Raw genomic sequence first — 18,771 nt, 5'->3', positions numbered from 1 at the left:
ATGCTAACTGTCCCGTTCTTAGTGCACATGAGACTCACACTCCCACACATGGTATTTCTTCTCCTACACATTATTTGACGCTATCATGAAAAGAAAACCAGCAAGTGAAATCCAATCTGTCCGTAGAGAGTGGGAATTCTGTTCACTGTAAGTCATCCCTTCTCCTCTAATAGAGGCTAGCTGTACTTTGTTTTTAGAATGGCCTAAATTATTTTTCTAAGTACATGTTACATATTCATTCACACCAACTATTTAAAAAATTTCATTGCAAATAAGTGATTTTTATCAGGCAAGTAATATGTAATGAACTTCCCCTAAAAATAACAACTTCCTAATAGTGCTTTTTCTTTTTTCTTTTTTTTTGAGACTGGGTCTCGCTCCGTCACCCAGGCTGGAGCGCAGTGGCCGGATCTCAGCTCACTGCAAGCCCCGCCTCCCGGGTTTACACCATTCTCCTGCCTCAGCCTCCAGAGTAGCTGGGACTACAGGTGCCCGCCACCTCGCCCGGCTAGTTTTTTGTATTTTTTTTAGTAGAGACGGGGTTTCACCGTGTTAACCAGGATGGTCTCAATCTCTCCACCTCGTGATCCGCCCGTCTCAGCCTCCCAAAGTGCTGGGATTACAGGCTTGAGCCACCGCACCCGGCCCCTAATTGTGCTTTTTCTAAGCAGAACATAATGACTACAAAATAATTTAAAAAAAAAAATGTAACCCCAAAAATGTCACCTTAACTGTTAAGATCCCCAACCAGCCTCTATCTAGTCTCAACATTACCACCATATAACCTCCGGATTTCTCAGTTTAATCACTTCTAGGGGAAAAAACCCAGACTACCTCTATATGACCACTAAGCAAATTTCCAGTAACAAATCGAGGCTTTGTAACCTGGCTGGGTGCCGTGGCTCATGTCTGTAATCCCAGTACTTTGGGAAGCTGAGGCAGAAGGACTGCTTGGGTCTAGGAGTTCAAGACCAGCCTGGGCAATATTGTGAGACCCTGTTTCTACAAAAAAAAATTTTTTTTTAAATTAGCCAGGTGTGGTGGTGCACATCTGTAGTCCCAGCTACTTGGGACTCTGCAGGTGGAGGTGTTGAGGACTGCTCGAGCCCGGGAGGTTGAGGCAGCTATGACTGTGCCACGGCACTCCAGCCTGGGCTGACCTGTCTCAAAAGAAAGAAAAACAACTGTAACCTCCCGCGCCTTCTCGAACAGTCTGGCTCCTGAAGAAAACACTTACCAGGCCTGCACGACTCTTCGATGCTCAGGGCACATGCCCGACCAAAGACGACCAGGTCCAAGAGGGAGTTTGCCCCGAGCCGGTTGGCACCATGTACCGAGGCACAGGCGGCCTCCCCACAGGCGTACAGCCCGGGCACAATCTGATCCTGGCCATTCACGTGCCTCAGGACCTGTGGAAAGGAAGATTTCAGGTGAAATGTCAAGGTGCCCATACCTCCACCAGCCTACCTCCCCCAGCAGGGTGTCTGTGCTGCAGACCAGAGAAAGAGAGGGAAGTAGGCCAGGCGCGGTGGCTCACGCCTGTAATCCCAGCACTTTGGGAGGTTGAGGCGGGTGGATCACCTGAGGTCAGGGGTTCGAGACCTGCCTGGCTAACATGGTGAAACCCCGTCTCAACTAAAAATACAAAAATTAGTGAGGCATGACGGCGAGTGCCTATAATCCCAGCTACTCGGGAGGCTGAGGCAGAAGAATCGCTTGAACCTGGGAGGCGGAGGTTGCAGTGAGCCGAGATTGCGCCATTGTACTCCAGCCTAAGCGACAGAGCGAGACTGAATCTCCAAGACAAAAAGGGAAGGAAAGACCACATCTAAGAGGGAGGTAAGGACCATAGCTCCTCTTCTTCAGAGGGAAGCTTCCGAATGTCCCCCCATTTCCCTCTGCCCTGAGCACCTGCTGTTACAAGCAGGTCAGAGGACCCCTAATGTCAGCGTCTGCGACTGTCCCTGTGTCCCATGTTCCCGAGGCCCTCACCACCTGCACTCTGGCTCAGACCCGGGAGCACGGCAGGTGGAGGAACATCAGCAGGTGACACTGATGTTCCAGACTCTTCTACCCCCTGTTCACCTCTTCATCTATGCAGGGAAAGTAACAGCTGCCGCCCACCTTGCCCAACAAGGAGCCTAAGTGACTGACAAGCTCTGTGTGCACCGCAAACCACTCAAAGGTAGGAATTAGAAAGATCCCTCGATGTACAAGATCATTAGAAATAACACGAGATCATATAGGAAAGTAACTATAAAATGGAAAAAAGGCTGCAAATGATGCATCTATGACAATTTACTAAGGAGGAATAAATTATTAAGCCCCCTCCATCCTCCAGTAATAGAAATTTAAAGTACAATCTAGAAAACAAGACAGAACTTTCTTGAAGAAAACATCTGTCTTTTCCTCTACGATCTAAAGAGACAACTGCAAGGTGGGCCCCGTTGTCCCAGCCTTCTTTCCAGCTGTGGGAGGGCAGTCAGCACCATCACCTGCCCCTTGTAGTTGGTGGGAATGCCGCCCATGTTATAATGCACGGTGGGGAGGACAGGGATCGGCTCCTTCGTGACGTCCACACCAGCGAAGATCATGGCTGTCTCTGAAATGCCGGGCAGGCGCGTGGCCAGCTGCTCCGGAGGCAGGTGGTGCAGCTGCAGGTAGACGTGATCTTTCTCAGGGCCACAGCCTCTGGGAAGACAGAACAAACACCATCACACAAGGCAGAGAACAGCCTCTGGGAAGACAGAACAAACACCATCACATAAGGCAGAGAACGGCCTCTGGGAAGACGAACAAACACCATCACATAAGGCAGAGAACAGCCTCTGGGAAGACGAACAAACACCATCACATAAGGCAGAGAACGGCCTCTGGGAAGACAAACACCATCACACAAGGCAGAGAACGGCCTCTGGGAAGACGAACAAACACCATCACATAAGGCAGAGAACGGCCTCTGGGAAAACAGAACAAACACCGTCACATAAGGCAGAGAACGGCCTCTGGGAAGACGAACAAACACCGTCACACAAGGTAGAGAACGGCGTCTGGGAAGACAGAACAAACACCATCACACAAGGCAGAGAACGGCCTCTGGGAAGACGAACAAACACCATCACATAAGGCAGAGAACGGCCTCTGGGAAGACGAACAAACACCATCACATAAGGCAGAGAACGGCCTCTGGGAAGACGAACAAACACCATCACATAAGGCAGAGAACGGCCTCTGGGAAGACAGAACAAACACCGTCACATAAGGCAGAGAACGGCCTCTGGGAAGACAGAACAAACACCGTCACATAAGGCAGAGAACGGCCTCTGGGAAAACAGAACAAACACCGTCACATAAGGCAGAGAATGGCAACGGCAGGAGACCTGAGAATACGTCATCTTGGAAGCATGTGAGTTTCAATATGTTTTGATACTGAGGAAAATTTCCCCTCATTTATGCTCACCCTCTCATCAAATCTTTTCTAAGCATCTACTGTGTGCCAGGGACAATCCTAGGTGCTGGGACACAGCTGAGACCCAGAACAAAAACTCTGCCCTCCCTGAACTCACACTCGTCTCAGGGATCACAGCCTGCTGCGGCTGTCCTTGGTAAGTGCATTAGAAAGGGCTCTATGCCAAACACAATCGTCCCTGCGTATCTGTGGCAGGTTGGGTCCAGGACCCCCATGGATACTAAAATCCGTGGATGCTCAAGTCCCTAATATAAAATGGAAGAGTATTTGTATATAACCTATGCACATCCTCCTCTATACTTTACATCATCCTCATTTAAAGTTTTACATTTAAGCTTTACAACAACTCCAGGATTACTCACAGTACCTAATACAATGTAAATACTACGTAAATAGTTGTTGAACTGTGTTGTTTAGGGAACAATGACGAGGAAAAAAAGTCTGCATATTTGTAAGGTTGCAATTTTACTTTCAATACATAGCTGGTTGAAACCACACATGTGGAACCAACGGGTACAGACGGCCACCATATTCCAGAAAAACATTTGACTTCTCTGTTTTTGTTTGTTTTTTTTTCCTTGAGAGAGTCTCGCTCTGTTGCCAAGGCTGGAGTGCAGTGGCGCCATCTCGGCTCACTGCAAGCTCTGCCTCCCGGGTTCATGCCATTCTCCTGCCTCAGTCTCCCTAGTAGCTGAGACTACAGGCGCCTGGCATCACGCCTGGCTAATTTTTTGTATTTTTCGTAGAGACGGGGTTTCACCATGTTAGCCAAGATGATCTCCATCTCCTGATCTCATGATCCGCCCGCCTCGGCCTCCCAAAGTGCTGGGATTACAGGTGTGAGCCACCGCGCCCGGCCTGACTTCTCTGTTTTTTTAAATATAAAAATGTAAAACCTCTAAAGGCCATACCAGCAGATATTACATTAAAGAACAGGGTCAGAAATGAAAGAGCTGCAACTTGTTTAACTGAAAGCCAGATAATCCACACCCTTTGAAAGCTACCGAAAAACACCTGTGGGCATCAGACACAACACCCGAGGCTCACGTGCCAACTTCAGGTTGCGTGTGCGTCTCTCATTCCTGTACTCTGTCACATACTCACCCACACTAAGAGAAATTCTGTTCCACAGATCTGAGAAAGAAACTGGCTAAAATTTTTAAAATGTAGGTCTTTAAGAAAATACCACAGACTAACAGACGCCTGTCAGCAGCTGAAAGAGGTGGCTGTGCACGTGTGCCTGCACACGAAGGTGAGGGCGAGCGGTGCTGGAACTCACAGAAGCAACCCCGGCCCGTGTGCCCACTCAGACAATGCTGGTGGTAAATCACACGGACCTTCCTTCGCGGATCTCCAGAGTCATCGACCGAGACACCACATCTCTAGACGCCAGGTCCTTCGCCACCGGGGCGTATCGCTCCATAAACCTTTCGCCTTGACTGTTAATGAGAATGCCTCCCTCTCCACGACATCCTTCCGTAATGAGACAACCGGCACCATATATGCCTGCAAAAAACCACAAACATTTATAACCTAACAATTGCTAGGTCTCTATTTCAAATGCATTATTTTTTTTCAAGATTTTTTTGGGGGAGAGAGGAAAAAGATATGCAGAAGGCATTATATGCAAAACTGAATAGAAAGAACAGTTAAGATACAGTAGAAAGTCTGGATAACAAAAAGCACTGACGAGGCTGATGGCTGCAGCAGAGGTTGGGGCAGAGCAGTGTCCCCAGCGAGGAGAAAGGCCAGCCCACAGACCTCTGGCCGATACTCTGATTACAGCCCAGTGTACGCTGGATGCCTCAAATTTTGTTTTAATTTTTGAACATTCTTTTGCACTATGATACTGTGGTAACTAGTTAAGAATACGAGCTTGGAGAATTCATATCTAAATTACCCAAACAGTGGCAAGGACAGTAATAATGATTATTTTACTACACTGCACTTGCTAGGGGCAGTTCTAGCTGCTTTCCACATAACTCATTTAAGTCTTACAACAACTCTGGGTAGTACTACCCGCTTTCTCAGTGACAGCAAATTACCGCTTGGTAACATCCAGTCATGCAGTTGAGGACACAGCTCAAACCCAAACCTGGGCAGTCTGGCGGTCTGTGCTCCAAACAGCGGCTCTGTGACTCCTCAAGGCGATGAGAAACAGGGCATGCCTAGCTCTCTAATTTTAACAAAGGAGATCAAAAACCCGAAAGTAAACGTATTTCAAAAGCTACAATTTTTATTAGTATACAAAAAGGGCAATCTTGCTTTTAAAACGAGAATGTGATTCTTGCATCTTGCCTGTCTTTTGATTTTCTAAGTTTCAATGCTCTTTTTTTCTGTGGATTACTTCTCACATATTGAAGACAAAGCATGAGAAGTGGAGCTCTAAGCAAATTACAGAGGGAATTCAGGGACTCAGTGACATTCTATTGATTAAAAAAAGTAATAAAAAAATACAACAGACCAGGTGCAGTGGCTCATGGCTATAATCCCAGCACTCTGAGGGGCCGAGGCAGGAGGATCGCCTAAGCCCTGGAGTTTGAGACCAGCCTGGGCAAAACGGTGACACCCCATCTCTACCAAAAACAAAACAACCCTCAAAAATTAGCCGGGCGTGGTAACACATGCCTGTAGTCCCAGCCGTTTGGGAGGCTGAGGTGGAAGGATCCTTTGAGCCTGGGAGACAAAGGCTGCAGTGAGCCAAGACTGCTCCACTGCACTCCAGCCTGGGCAATAGAGCAAGACCCCGTCTCTAAACAAATTAAAAAAAAAAAACCTACAACAAATTCATTTCTTATTTTCATCCCTTCCAGGGACCAGAAAGCTGACACTGACAGAGAAAGAGAAGGCACAGGTCTGGTTCTTTAGCACCACTTCAGGGGTCTCCATCGTCCACAGGTCAGAAAAGCAACCCAGAGAAGTCCAGGACGAGTCAAACAAGAGGCAGATGTGTGTGTGTCTCTCTCTGACTCATTCTGAAGAATCTCCCCCAAACTCAAGACTTCAACTGTCATTTCTGTGTGAATGTCTCCAAACTGCACATTCGTAAGCTCAACCGTCAGACGTCCCCGAGATGAGCGCATCTTCCCCACAACAAGCTCCCTCAGTGGTCGTGTGGGCGGAGCCCCAACGTCCGAACGTCACACGGGGTTCTGTCACGGCCGTGCCCTAACTTTACACCCCATTATCGCGGAAGCTCCGTGTTCCCTACAAAGCTGAAATCTGCCCGTGCTGCTTCTGGGTTCCACGGCATTCTCCCAGCTCTCAGAACGCTCACTCAGCAAACCCTGACGGAGACCCTGCCACGTGCTGGGCATGGGCCACCCCAGCTAATGAGAAGACCTGCCTGCCCGAGGAGCTGACGACCTCGTTGCGAAGAGGGACACTGAACAATCCCTGCTTTACTTTTTTTTTTTTGAGACGGAGTCTACTCTGTTGCCCAGGCTGGAGTGCAGGGGTGCGACCTCGGCTCACTGCAACCTCTGCCTCCCAGGTTGAAACATTCCTCCCGCCTCAGCCTCCCAAGTAGCTGGGATTATAGGTACATGCCACCACGCCATGCTGATTTTTGTATTTTCAGTAGACATGAGGTTTCACCATGTTGGTCGGGCTGGTCTTGAACTCCTGACCTCAGGTGATCTGCCTGCCTTGGCCTCCCAAAGTGCTGGGATTCCAGGCATGAGCCACCGTGCCTGGCCTCAATCCCTGCTTTACTGCTGGCACAAGTATGATCAAGGCAGGGTTTAGGGCTCTTCAGAAATGCATAAAACGCTGGCCCAAACTGCCTTAGGGGAAGGAGAGTGTGGGAAAAGTCTCCTTAAGGAAACGACATTGAAGTGAGGACCTGAGAGCTGAGGAAGCTGATCTTCAACACCATGTTATTACATAAAACCATGGAGGAGCAATGAGTAGGCACCACACGCTTACAAGACACACATGAGCTGAACACCTGCCGGGCAAGGTGTCCTGCCCTACCTGTGGGGTGGAACTGAACGAACTCTAGGTCCTGGCAAGGAAGGCCTGCCCTGGTGATCATGGCCGTGCCGTCGCCGGTGCTGGTGTGGGCAGACGTGCAGCTGAAGTAGGTGCGCCCGTAGCCTCTGGAAACAACAGACAGCAGTGACTGCACACAGCGGCCCACGTCCGGACCTCCTGTCTGGTGAGATCACAGAATGGACACAGCAGCCCCCGGGCACCGTCTTCTCAGTGCACACAACCCCCTACTCACGCACACCCCACACACATCACTGGGGGCCACACCAGTGGAGCTGCTACCCTATGCATGTAGGATAGAAGCCTGGGATCAGAGAAGGGACTTCCATTTGTATTTTATTTATTTATTCTGAGATAGAGTCTAATTCTGTCACCCCGGCTGGAGTACAGTGGCACGATCTCGGCTCACAGCAACCTCCAGCTCCCAGGTTCAAGTGACTTTTCCGCCTCAGCCTCCCGGGTAGCTGGGATTACAGGTGTGCACCACCACGTCCATTTAATTTTTGTATTTTTAGTAGGGATGGGGTTTCGCCATGTTGGCCCAGCTGGTCTCGAACTCCTGACCTCAAGTGATCCTCCCACTTCGGCCTCCCAAAGTGCTGGGATTACAGGCATGAGCCACTGCACGTCTGGCCCTGTTTGTATTTTAGCTTTGTGCTGTTCAAAAGATTTCCCCAATAAGCATATACTACTTTTATAATGAAAATTTTAAAATTTTTATGGATTTTGTTTTTTTCCCCCCAATTTACTGAAGTATGATTGATGAATTAAAAAAAAAAAAAAACCGTATATATTTAAGGTGTACAATGTGATGATTTGATATATTTTGTGAACTGATGACACAACCAAATTAATACACATCTATCACTGTGGGGAAAAGAAAGAGAGATCAGCCTGTTACTGTGTCTATATAGAAAGAAGTAGACATAAGAGACTCCATTTGGTTCTGTATTTGAGATGCTGTTAATCTGTGACCCTACCCCCAACCTTGTCCTTGCAAGAGACATGTGCTGTGGTGACTCAAGGTTTAATGGATTTTGGGCTGTGCAGGATGTGTCTTTGTTAAACAAGTGCCTGAAGGCAGCTTGCTGGTTAAAAATCCTGCCCGTCCCTGGGCAATGGAACATCTAGGTGTGAGACCCGATTATATGCTCTGTTTACTGAGCCAGGAGAAAACCACCTTATGGCATAAGGTGGGACTTGCTGTGGAGACTTGCTGGCACAATGCTGCTAAAAGGTTTGTGGAGATGTCTGCATATGCATATCAAGGCACAGCATTTTCCTTTGAACTTACAATGTCACAGAGATCTTTATCCATATGTCTCACTGCTAATTTTCTCCCTTCGATGATCCTATTGTCCTGCCACTCCCTTATCTTTAAGATGGTAAAAATAATTATCAATAAATACAAAGGGAACTCAGAGACCAGTGCCGACATGGGTCCTCTGTAAGCTGAGCGCCGGTCCCCTGGGCCCACTTTTTCTTTCTCTATACTTTGACTCTGTGTCTCATTTCTTTTCTCAAGTCTCTCGTTCCACCTAACGAGAAACGCCCACAGGTGTGGAGGGGCAGGCCACCCCCTTCATATCACCTCATATAATTATCCTTTTTTTTGGAGATACAGACGCCTAAGGTCTACTCTGTTTGTAAATTTCAAGTTATAATATTAATGATACTCACTGTGCTGTATAATATTCACTATAGCCACCATGCTGTATAATGTTAACTCTAGCCACCGTGCTGTATAATATTCACTATAGCCACCGTGCTGTATAATACTCACTATAGCCACCGTGCTGTATAATATTCACATAGCCACCGTGCTGTATAATATTCACTATAGCCACCGTGCTGTATAATACTCACTATAGCCACCGTGCTGTATAATATTCACTATAGCCACCGTGCTGTATAATATTCACTATAGCCACCGTGCTGTATAATACTCACTATAGCCACCGTGCTGTATAATACTCACTATAGCCACCGTGCTGTATAATATTCACTATAGCCACCGTGCTGTATAATGTTAACTGTAGCCACCGTGCTGTATAATACTCACTATAGCCACCGTGCTGTATAATACTCACTATAGCCACCGTGCTGTATAATATTCACTATAGCCACCGTGCTGTATAATATTCACTATAGCCACCGTGCTGTATAATACTCACTATAGCCACCGTGCTGTATAATATTCACTATAGCCACCGTGCTGTATAATATTCACTATAGCCACCGTGCTGTATAATGTTAACTGTAGCCACCGTGCTGTATAATATTCACTGTAGCCACCGTGCTGTATAATGTTCACTATAGCCACCGTGCTGTATAATGTTCACTATAGCCACCGTACTGTATAATATTCACTATAGCCACCGTGCTGTATAATGTTAACTCTAGCCACTGTGCTGTATATTCACTATAGCCATCGTACTGTATAATATTCACTAGCCACCATGCTGTATAATATTCACTATAGCCACCATGCTGTATAATGTTAACTCTAGCCACCGTACTGTATAATATTCACTATAGCCACCGTACTGTATAATATTCACTATAGCCACCGTGCTGTATAATATTCACTATAGCCACCATGCTGTATAATATTCACTATAGCCACCGTGCTGTATAATGTTAACTGTAGCCACCGTGCTGTATAATATTCACTATAGCCACCATGTTGTATATTAGACCTTCTGAACCTCACCTGGTAACGAGAAGTCACACCTTTCATCAGCATCGCTGCAGTCTGCATTCCCCCAGCCCCTGGCAACCACCGTCCTACTCTGTTTCCATGAGTTTTGACTTTTTTAGATTCCACATATAAGTGACAGGCAGTATCTGTCATTCTGTGCCTGGCTTGTTTCACTTAACATAATGACTTTGGGTTCATCCCTGTTGTCACAAATGACAGGATTCCCTTCATTTTCATAGCTGAGTAATATTCAGTTGCGTATACACACCACATTTTCCTTAAACACCAACACATACTTAGGTTTTTTCCATATCTCGGGAACTGTGAACAACGCTGCAATGAACATGGGGGTCCAGGTGTCTCTTTGAGCTTCTGATTTCATGCCCTTTGGATATACACCCAGAAATGGGGTTGCTGGAGCACATGGTAGTCCTGTGAATTTTGAGGAACCTCCAGAGTTTTCCACAATAGTTGTACTAATTTACATTCCCCCCAACAGCACACAGGGTTCCCTTTTCTCCACATCCTCACCAACACTTGCTCTCTTTTGTCCTCTTGGTAACAGCCATTCTACCTGGAGTGAGATGAGATGATGTCTCATTGGGGTTTTAATTTGCATTTCTCTGGTGCTTAGTGATGTTGAGCATTTTTTCATACATCAATTGGCCATTTGTTTGTCTTCTCTGGAAAAATATCTATTCAAGTCCTTTGCCCATTTTTAGTAGGGTTGTTTTTAGTTGGGTTTAGTAGGTTGTTTTTAGTAGGGTTTTTTTTTTCTATTTTAGATACTAAGATATTATTAGATATAAGGTTTGGAAAATATTTTTTCCCAACCTGTAGTTTTGCTGATTTTTTCCTTCGCTGTACTGACAGTTTTTACTTTGAAAATGGTTAAAGTAACTGACAGTGTATAAAATTAAAGTTACTTATTTTCGTTATGTGGAGAAGAAGGACTTACCCATCCCAGGAATCAGTATTAACACAGTACCCACTAAAACAAGAGGGATTGTGCCAGAAACCCCCATGGGACTCTTCGGGCTGCAGTTTCCTCATCTAAAATCGGGAGAGGTAAGCTGTGAACCTGACGGCAGCCACCGCCGTCTACTGAGGGCCATGCTTTCTCGCCGCCTGAGGCAGGTGCTCCCGTCCTTACCCTTCACAGGTGAGGAACCACGGCTGGGAGAGGCCATCACCCTCACAAGGTTATATCAAGGCCTGTGTCTGAACCGTTATTCTACAATGCCTCTATTTTCATTAAAATAAAGAAACTCTAAATGAAAGTTATTCATTTTTATAAATGAAATAAAGTAGAAATTAGAGTCCTACCCTGTGGCAACAACAGTGTTCTTTGCTCGTATGCGATGGATGGACCCGTCCTCTATGCACAGTGCGATGACACCACGGCACTCCCCGTCCTCCATCAGGAGATCCAAGGCAAAATACTCCACAAAATAGCTGGTATCGTATCGCAGAGACTAAAAGAAAGAAAAAAAAAGGGCAGGAAGTGTTAAGCCAACCTGTAAGGTTTTAAGGTGGTATTTGCTCGTGTGAATAGGTGAAAGAACCTGATCCAAATGGACCAGGTAAATCCAAGGAGATCAGCAACAGAGTCAAGGACGCTGTCAGCGAACGAGAGGCGTTCCACACCGCGCAGCACAGACAAGGCAGGTGCGCTAGAGAACGCAGCAGCCACAGCTCCTACTTTGGTGACACATTTCCTATTTCTACACAACCCGAAGAGGCACTCCACACTGTCTGGTGGCCACAGGCAGCTCCGCTCAGAGTTTGGTGCCAGAGTGAGGTCCACAGACCATGGGGTCACAGCCCAGGTGGGAGCTGCTGGCAACACACAACCACTAAATTAATTAAAATAAATCAAATGTTCAGCTCTTCAGCTACACCTGCCACATTAGCAACAGCCACATGTGGCTGGCAGCTCCCAACGCGGACGGTTGCAGACAAGCAGATTCCAGCACTGCAGAAAGGTAGGCACTGGACAGCGCTGCCCGCCTGGACCTGCTGTTCCCTCAGCCAGTGCAAGTTGCCCTCGTAAGCCTGGGCCAGCTCCCCACATGACAGCTCCTGCTCCGGACGGAGCTGCTTTCTCCTCCCACCACACACTCGTCCATGCACTCAGCCACAGAGAAGGCACTGGTGTTCTAACAACTTGCAAATTAATGGTCTGTCCCTATTCATCAGAAAACAACAAAGTTCAGAATACTGAATACTCTGAATCAATACTGTTCAGAATATTATTTGGCCATGCCAAAGTTGACCTTGATTACCCAGTAACTATTGTCACCTCAAGTCTTTGTCCAGTGATAACAATTAAAATTAAAACAATCCATGGCTGGGTGTGGTGGCTCACACCTCTAATCCTCGCACTTTGGGAGGCCGAGGCGGGTAGACTGCCTGAGCTCAGGAGTTCGGGACCAGCCTGGGCAACATGGGAAACCCTGTCTCTACTAAAATACAAAAAATTAGCCAGGCATGGTGGCGTGCACTTATAGCCCCAGCTACTCAGGAGGCTGAGGCAGGAGAATCACTTGAACCCGGGAGGTGGAGGTTGCAGTGAGCAGAGATTGCACCACTGCACTCCAGCCTGGTGACAGAGTGACAGTCCGTCTCAAAAACAAAGCAAAGCAAAACAAAACAAAACAAACAAACAAAACCAATCCATTCAGGAACTCAGAGGTGGTAAAAGAGCCTTAAAATGCTTTTTTTCTTTTTCTTTTTTTTTGAGACGTAGTCTCACTCTGTCGTCTAGGCTGGAGTGCAGTGGCGTGATCTCAGCTCACTGCAAGCTCCGACTCCCAGGTTCACGCCATTCTCCTGCCTCAGCCATTCTCCTGCCTAAGCCTCCCAAGTAGCTGGGACTATAGGCACCCGCCACCACGCCCGGCTAATTTTTTTGTATTTTTAGTACAGACGGGGTTTCAGTGTTAGGCAAGATGGTCTCAAACTCCTGACCTTGTGATCTGCCTGCCTCGGCCTCCCAAAGTGCTGGGATTACGGCGTGAGCCACCGTGCCCAGCCTATTCTTTTTTTTTGAGACAGGGTCTCCTGTTGCCCAGGCTGGAGTGCAGTGGTATGAACATGGCTCATTGTAGCCTCAACCTCCTGGTCTCAAGTGATCCTCCCACCTCAGCCTCCTAACTGGGATTACAAGCATGTACCACCATGCCCAGCTAATTTTTAAACTTTTTGTAGAGACAGGGTCTCGCTATGTTGTCCAGGCTGGTCTCAAACTTCTGGTCTCAAGTGATCCTCCTCCTTGGCCTCCTCTGTGCCTGGCCTGCTTGCTCGGTTCTGACATGTTGAGTGTCACATACCCCAAGTTAAAAATCTGGTATATAAGATTATCAATTCAACTTTCCAAAATAGATACAAGAAATAACATATTGCCTTAGGGACAGCTTCTCACAGCACATGCCTGGTCCTTTCACATCAACAGTCGCTGCATGTGTCCTACACCGTTGTTCTCTGTTGCTTTTTACATAATCTCTGGCGGACTCACTGGGCACGCTAACCCATTCCCCGCTGTCACCATAACCCCCAGCACTACATGTCCTGTCTCAGCTGGACCAGGGGCAGCCTTACCCTTCCATATAAGGTGTGCAATAGTGAGTGGCCGGTCCGATCAGCCACACAGCAGCACCGATGGGCCTGCCCGCCCTTTCCAAACTTGAGGCTCTGTCCACCAAATGCACGCTGATAAATCTTCCCATCTTCAGTTCTGCTAAACGGCATGCCGTAATTTTCCAGCTGTGAAAGATAAAAACAAACAAAAACCTTATTACCTTAAAGGAGTCAAGATATTCATAGCTCATCTACACTGAACAACTTTAACACAAATCTGCAAACCCAAAGTAACCTATTTTATGAAAATGTCAACACTTCATCAAAGAGAAGTCTTCTTGTTACGTGTAATGCACAGTTCGTGACGGAAAAAGACTCCTCTTGTGAGCTTTGCTCATCACCATTCTTTCGGCCGGCCACATCTGGCTCAATTGCTTACATGCTTTCCAGGACTCTTTTTGACTAGAAACAGACCACGAGGGCGCCCAGAGCCTCCCGCCCATCACCTCGACCACGGCGGCGGGAGCCTGCTCTGTCATGTAGTGGATGGCATCCTGGTCCCCCAGCCAGTCGGAGCCCTTCACGGTGTCGTAGAAATGCCACCTCCAGTTGTCCTCCTCCATGTTCCCCAGAGCAGCATTGATTCCTCCCTGGAAACACCAACCACTCCTTACAAGCCACAAACAGGAGCCCCAGCTTTGTCTTCCAGGCCCAAATCCACCCACTGGGGGATTCAGAGAAAGCCAACTCCTCACACGGTGACTCCCAGTGAGGGCTGACCTCAGCAGAGGAGCAGCGAGGCCCGACAGATTCCGGGTCACGACCCTCCCCCGACTCGCCCGGTGATTCAATCCCTTAGCCTCAGTCTCCTCATCTGTGTGGTGGAGACAGAGGGAACTCCAGGAAGGGCTGACTGGAGCCGTGAGTGACAGGCTACCTGTAATATGCTTATTACCTAACATATCTGGCACAGAAAAGGTACTCAACAAATCTTTCCAGATAATGTTAACAACAAATCTTCCCAATGGCACTTACGGGCGTGATTTAAAGACCAGAAGTGCTTCCTGCCAGGTAATAAGCTCCACACTCAGAGTCGCACTCCCCTGTACCCCTGCTTCCTTTGGCTGTGTGTGCCCACCACCTTCTTACTCCTCAGAGAGTCCCAGAGGACAGCAGCACAGGGACAAATAAAACCCTTGCCCTTTCCTTCCCCACCCTAAATTCTGATTCCTCCTCTTTAGATGATCTCCTTTTCTTAAGATGTTGGGGCGGTGGGGGTGGGTGGGGAGGGAAGTAGGCGAGATGGTCAAAGAAAACCCGAGTGTGACTGGAGTCCCAACTAGGAGTGACAACAAGGCTCCAGCCCTTCCAAGTCTCCAGGGAAGAGGCTCCAGGGAAAGACCGCTGAGAGGGTGAGCTGAGTGAGCAAGGCACAGCAAGAGGCCATGTGGCTGGAGCATGGGGAGGAGGCAGGAGGCTGCCCAGGTAGAAAGCGCGAGGCTGTGCGGGACCTGCACAGAGTGGGAGCACGGTGGGGCACCTTTCTCTTACCTGTGCCGCAACAGTGTGTGACCTGGTAGGAAACAGCTTTGTAACACATGCTGTATTAAACCCTGCCTCAGAAAGGCCAAATGCAGCTCGCAAGCCTGCCCCTCCAGCGCCTACCACCACCGCATCAAATTCATGATCCACTACTGGATACTGAGCAGAAATCTGGAAAAGAAAAACGCACCTGTCAATCACGTGCTCCACTATGCCAACCACGAAGACTCTTGTTACAGTGAAGGAGCTTGACAAAGACAAAAGGACCAACTGCTAGGCACACAGGGCCTCCATCCTGTCCTGGGGCTGAGCCCTGAACAGTGCGGGGAGAGGTGGGCACATTCGCACGTGGAGAAGGGACTGACGATCAGATTCTATGAATGGTAGAGGGTCTGTCCCATGGGATCAGACTGAGGACCACAACTCTACTTCAGGGCCGTGCCTATGCTTATGCCTGAGAAGGTGCCAAGAAGTATTCAGTCGCTATTGTGAGCTTAGAGAAAAGAACTTCTCAGCAAGTTTCAGTTTTCCAACAGAGAGAACAGGCACGCCAAATACCAAGGAACCCACACCTGAGTGGCCCCACAGTCCTAATTTCAGTAGGAATTTTATCATCTGTCACAGCAGATACTGTTCATTTTAATTTATTGCTTTACTTGATCCAAATTTAGATCTAGTTTATAGATACATAAGAGATATAAGTAAAAATGTTAACATCTATGTTTGTGTTTGTACTTGCAATTGATTATTATAACACTGAAAATAATTTCAGCATGTGTTGGACACCTGAGAAATTTTTCTCTTATGTCTATGACTCATATGAAAAGAAACTGGTACAGATCCTTACCCCCAAGCCAAAAAAAATCATTTATAATGGAACAAAAAGCATGAACTTACGGAATCTGAAACTTTAGCAGATGCCCTCTTGTTCCCATCAACAGTGAAGTGAAAACCTCGGGTTCCTGTTTGCAACACTGCTGGCCACTGGTGACACAGAAGACACAGATGCAGAGGGTTAGTGTCCTGAAGGAACAGATGCTATGGGGGACAGTAATTTAAACTTCCCCTTGCAAACTGTTCCCCTTCTTAGGTACCCAGGTGCTCCTGTGCATCCAGGGAGCTTAGCTGGGACTCTCCACTTAACCCTGAAGGGCAGCCCAAGGGGCGAGGAAGGACGGAGCCCCCGGTCCTCCTTTCCGCCCCGACTCGGCACTCCAGAAAACCAGGATGAAGCCTGTTTCCAAACAGGACACTCATGGACTCAGATGCCACATGAAAAAGGCACACTTCCTCTGTAAAGTCTTATTTATCTACTTAGTGGAGAAGGGAAGACATCTATATCGTATTACTGTATGTGGTATTTTGCAAGTAATGAAGCATTTTAACTGGCTCCAGCATAGCCCTTTCCACATTACAGTTCCAGTCGTCCATGAGGGCTTGTGGTCAGTTCAAAAGGCACTGGACACTGAATCAGGAGATCTGTATTCTGGAGCAGTAAAAGCTGACAGCCCAGAGGGAGGAGGTGTCATTCCTTCATCACACAGGAGGATGGTGGATGCACACTCTCCCCTGCCTGGCTGCTCCTGGCTTTTTCCTGGTCAACGTCTACAATTTGACACATCTTGCTGCCTAAATTTTCCGTCTTAGAAACCTTTACCCAAGAAAACTGGTTTTAGTGTTTAGTTTTTAGTGGCTGTGAGAGGTGACACTGTCCATATGCTAAGGTTGGCCAGTCATTTAGAGGATACATTTTCCATTCTGCTAGCTGCATTTTAGAAGACCACTGAATAGTCTCAGAAATATCATAAAGAATAGTTTTAGGGGCTGGGCACGGTGGCTCCTGCCTGTAATCCCAGCATTTTGGGAGGCCAAGGTGGGTGGAACACTTGAAGTCAGGAGTTCAAGACCAGTCTGGCCAACATGGCGAAACCCTGTCTCTACTAAAAATTAGCCGGGCATGGTGGTGGGCACCTGTAATCCCAGCTACTTGGGAGGCTGAGGCAGGAGAATCGCTTGAACACAGGAGGCAGAGGTTGCAGTGAGCCTAGACTCTGCCACTGTACTCCAGCCTGGGCAACAGAGCGAGACAAAGTCTCAAAAAAAAAAAAAAAAAAAAAAAAAGAGAGAGAAAAGAAAAAAAAAAAAGCTTTAGGAAATAATACACTCAGCAATCAGAAGAGGGGATGTGAGGGATGTCTTCAAGTATTTAGAAATACTTGCAATTCAGAAATTACTTATTATGTGGAATAAAAAATTATTCTCCATTTCTCCAATTTCTAGTCTGTTTTTATTGACATAAGCTAATTCAGTTTTTTCTTTTTTCAGAAAATGAATGAGAAAGAACAAATATTCTTCCACCTTAGTATAATTTTTGACAAAGTAAAATCATATTTTAAGAAAGAAGTCGGCCGGGCGCGGTGGCTCAAGCCTGTAATCCCAGCACTTTGGGAGGCCGAGACGGGCGGATCACGAGGTCAGGAGATCGAGAGACGATCCCGGCTAACACGGTGAAACCCCGTCTCTACTAAAAAATACAAAAAAATAGCCGGGCGAGGTGGCGGGCGCCTGTAGTCCCAGCTACTCGGGAGGCTGAGGCAGGAGAATGGCGTAAACCCGGGAGGCGGAGCTTGCAGTGAGCTGAGATCCGGCCACTGCACTCCAGCCTGGGTGACAGCAAGACTCCGTCTCAAAAAAAAAAAAAAAAAAAGAAGTCTTTGAAATAATTTTAATACAAACTTTCTTGAAACTTTTGTAAACTGCCCTATTAACACAGGTAACAGCACCAATAACAACAGTGTATTACACCAACTGTAAGTAGAAACAGTGAGATCACTAAAGTTTATTTGTTCTTTCTAGGATGCTGACATGGAATGCCCACTGCCTGCCCCGGCCACACACACATAGAGCCAGCTTAGAAGGGGCAGCTCCCATAACACAACCGTGAACAAATTATCACGCCATCCCCTTGGGGACAAGGACACTCACCCTCTGTGTCTAAATCTAATCTGGGGCAGAGTTTTGAATGTGAAAGCCCAACTTTAAGCCAATTTCAGTCTTTAGATAAAACTGAAAACTAGTTTTGACACAAGACTAGTCTTGTGTGCCAATTATTAATTTTTTTAGGAGAAACAATCAAACATTTCCTCTAAGAAAAAAATGGGGAATATATAAAAGGAATATTAGACCTTGCTTAACAATATGGAATTTCAGACAACTGAATTAGGAGCTGGAGGGGGAAAAGAAGTGCAGAGACATTAATTCCGAAATCTAGCAAAGTGAGGGGTCCTCATCTAATCAAATGCAACTATAAATCATGAGCAAGAAACTAATCTGCATGTACAACCCACACAATCACAAAAGCAGCCAGCGAAGAACCTAAACACGCATGACCGTATGAGGAAGAAGCGGAAGTAGGGTAGTTTAAGTGAACTAAATCCCCTCTCCAGGCAAGAAGTCTAAAACTGATAAAAATGCACCTGCACAACCT

The 18,771-nt window shown here is 47.1% G+C and overlaps 1 protein-coding gene across 1 annotated transcript in view; it reads right to left on the bottom strand.

Moving 5' to 3' along the window:
• SDHA (succinate dehydrogenase complex flavoprotein subunit A) overlaps positions 1–18,771 on the bottom strand; it is a 33,263-nt gene that overhangs the window by 11,527 nt on the left and 2,965 nt on the right. Inside the window, exons 2-10 of the mRNA XM_028849301.2 lie at positions 16,182–16,268; positions 15,294–15,455; positions 14,249–14,392; positions 13,764–13,928; positions 11,490–11,638; positions 7,445–7,569; positions 4,807–4,975; positions 2,496–2,691; positions 1,238–1,409 (exon numbers count right to left, since the gene is read on the bottom strand). Of these exons, the coding sequence (XP_028705134.1) occupies positions 1,238–1,409; positions 2,496–2,691; positions 4,807–4,975; positions 7,445–7,569; positions 11,490–11,638; positions 13,764–13,928; positions 14,249–14,392; positions 15,294–15,455; positions 16,182–16,268 (1,369 nt within the window). The remainder of the gene's footprint in view (positions 1–1,237; positions 1,410–2,495; positions 2,692–4,806; positions 4,976–7,444; positions 7,570–11,489; positions 11,639–13,763; positions 13,929–14,248; positions 14,393–15,293; positions 15,456–16,181; positions 16,269–18,771) is intronic.

The sequence above is a fragment of the Macaca mulatta genome, chromosome 6 (genome assembly GCF_049350105.2).
Source record: "Macaca mulatta isolate MMU2019108-1 chromosome 6, T2T-MMU8v2.0, whole genome shotgun sequence".
NCBI lineage: Eukaryota > Metazoa > Chordata > Mammalia > Primates > Cercopithecidae > Macaca > Macaca mulatta.
Note: the sequence above shows the minus strand (reverse complement) of the source record. Positions and strands in the feature narration are given on the sequence as shown.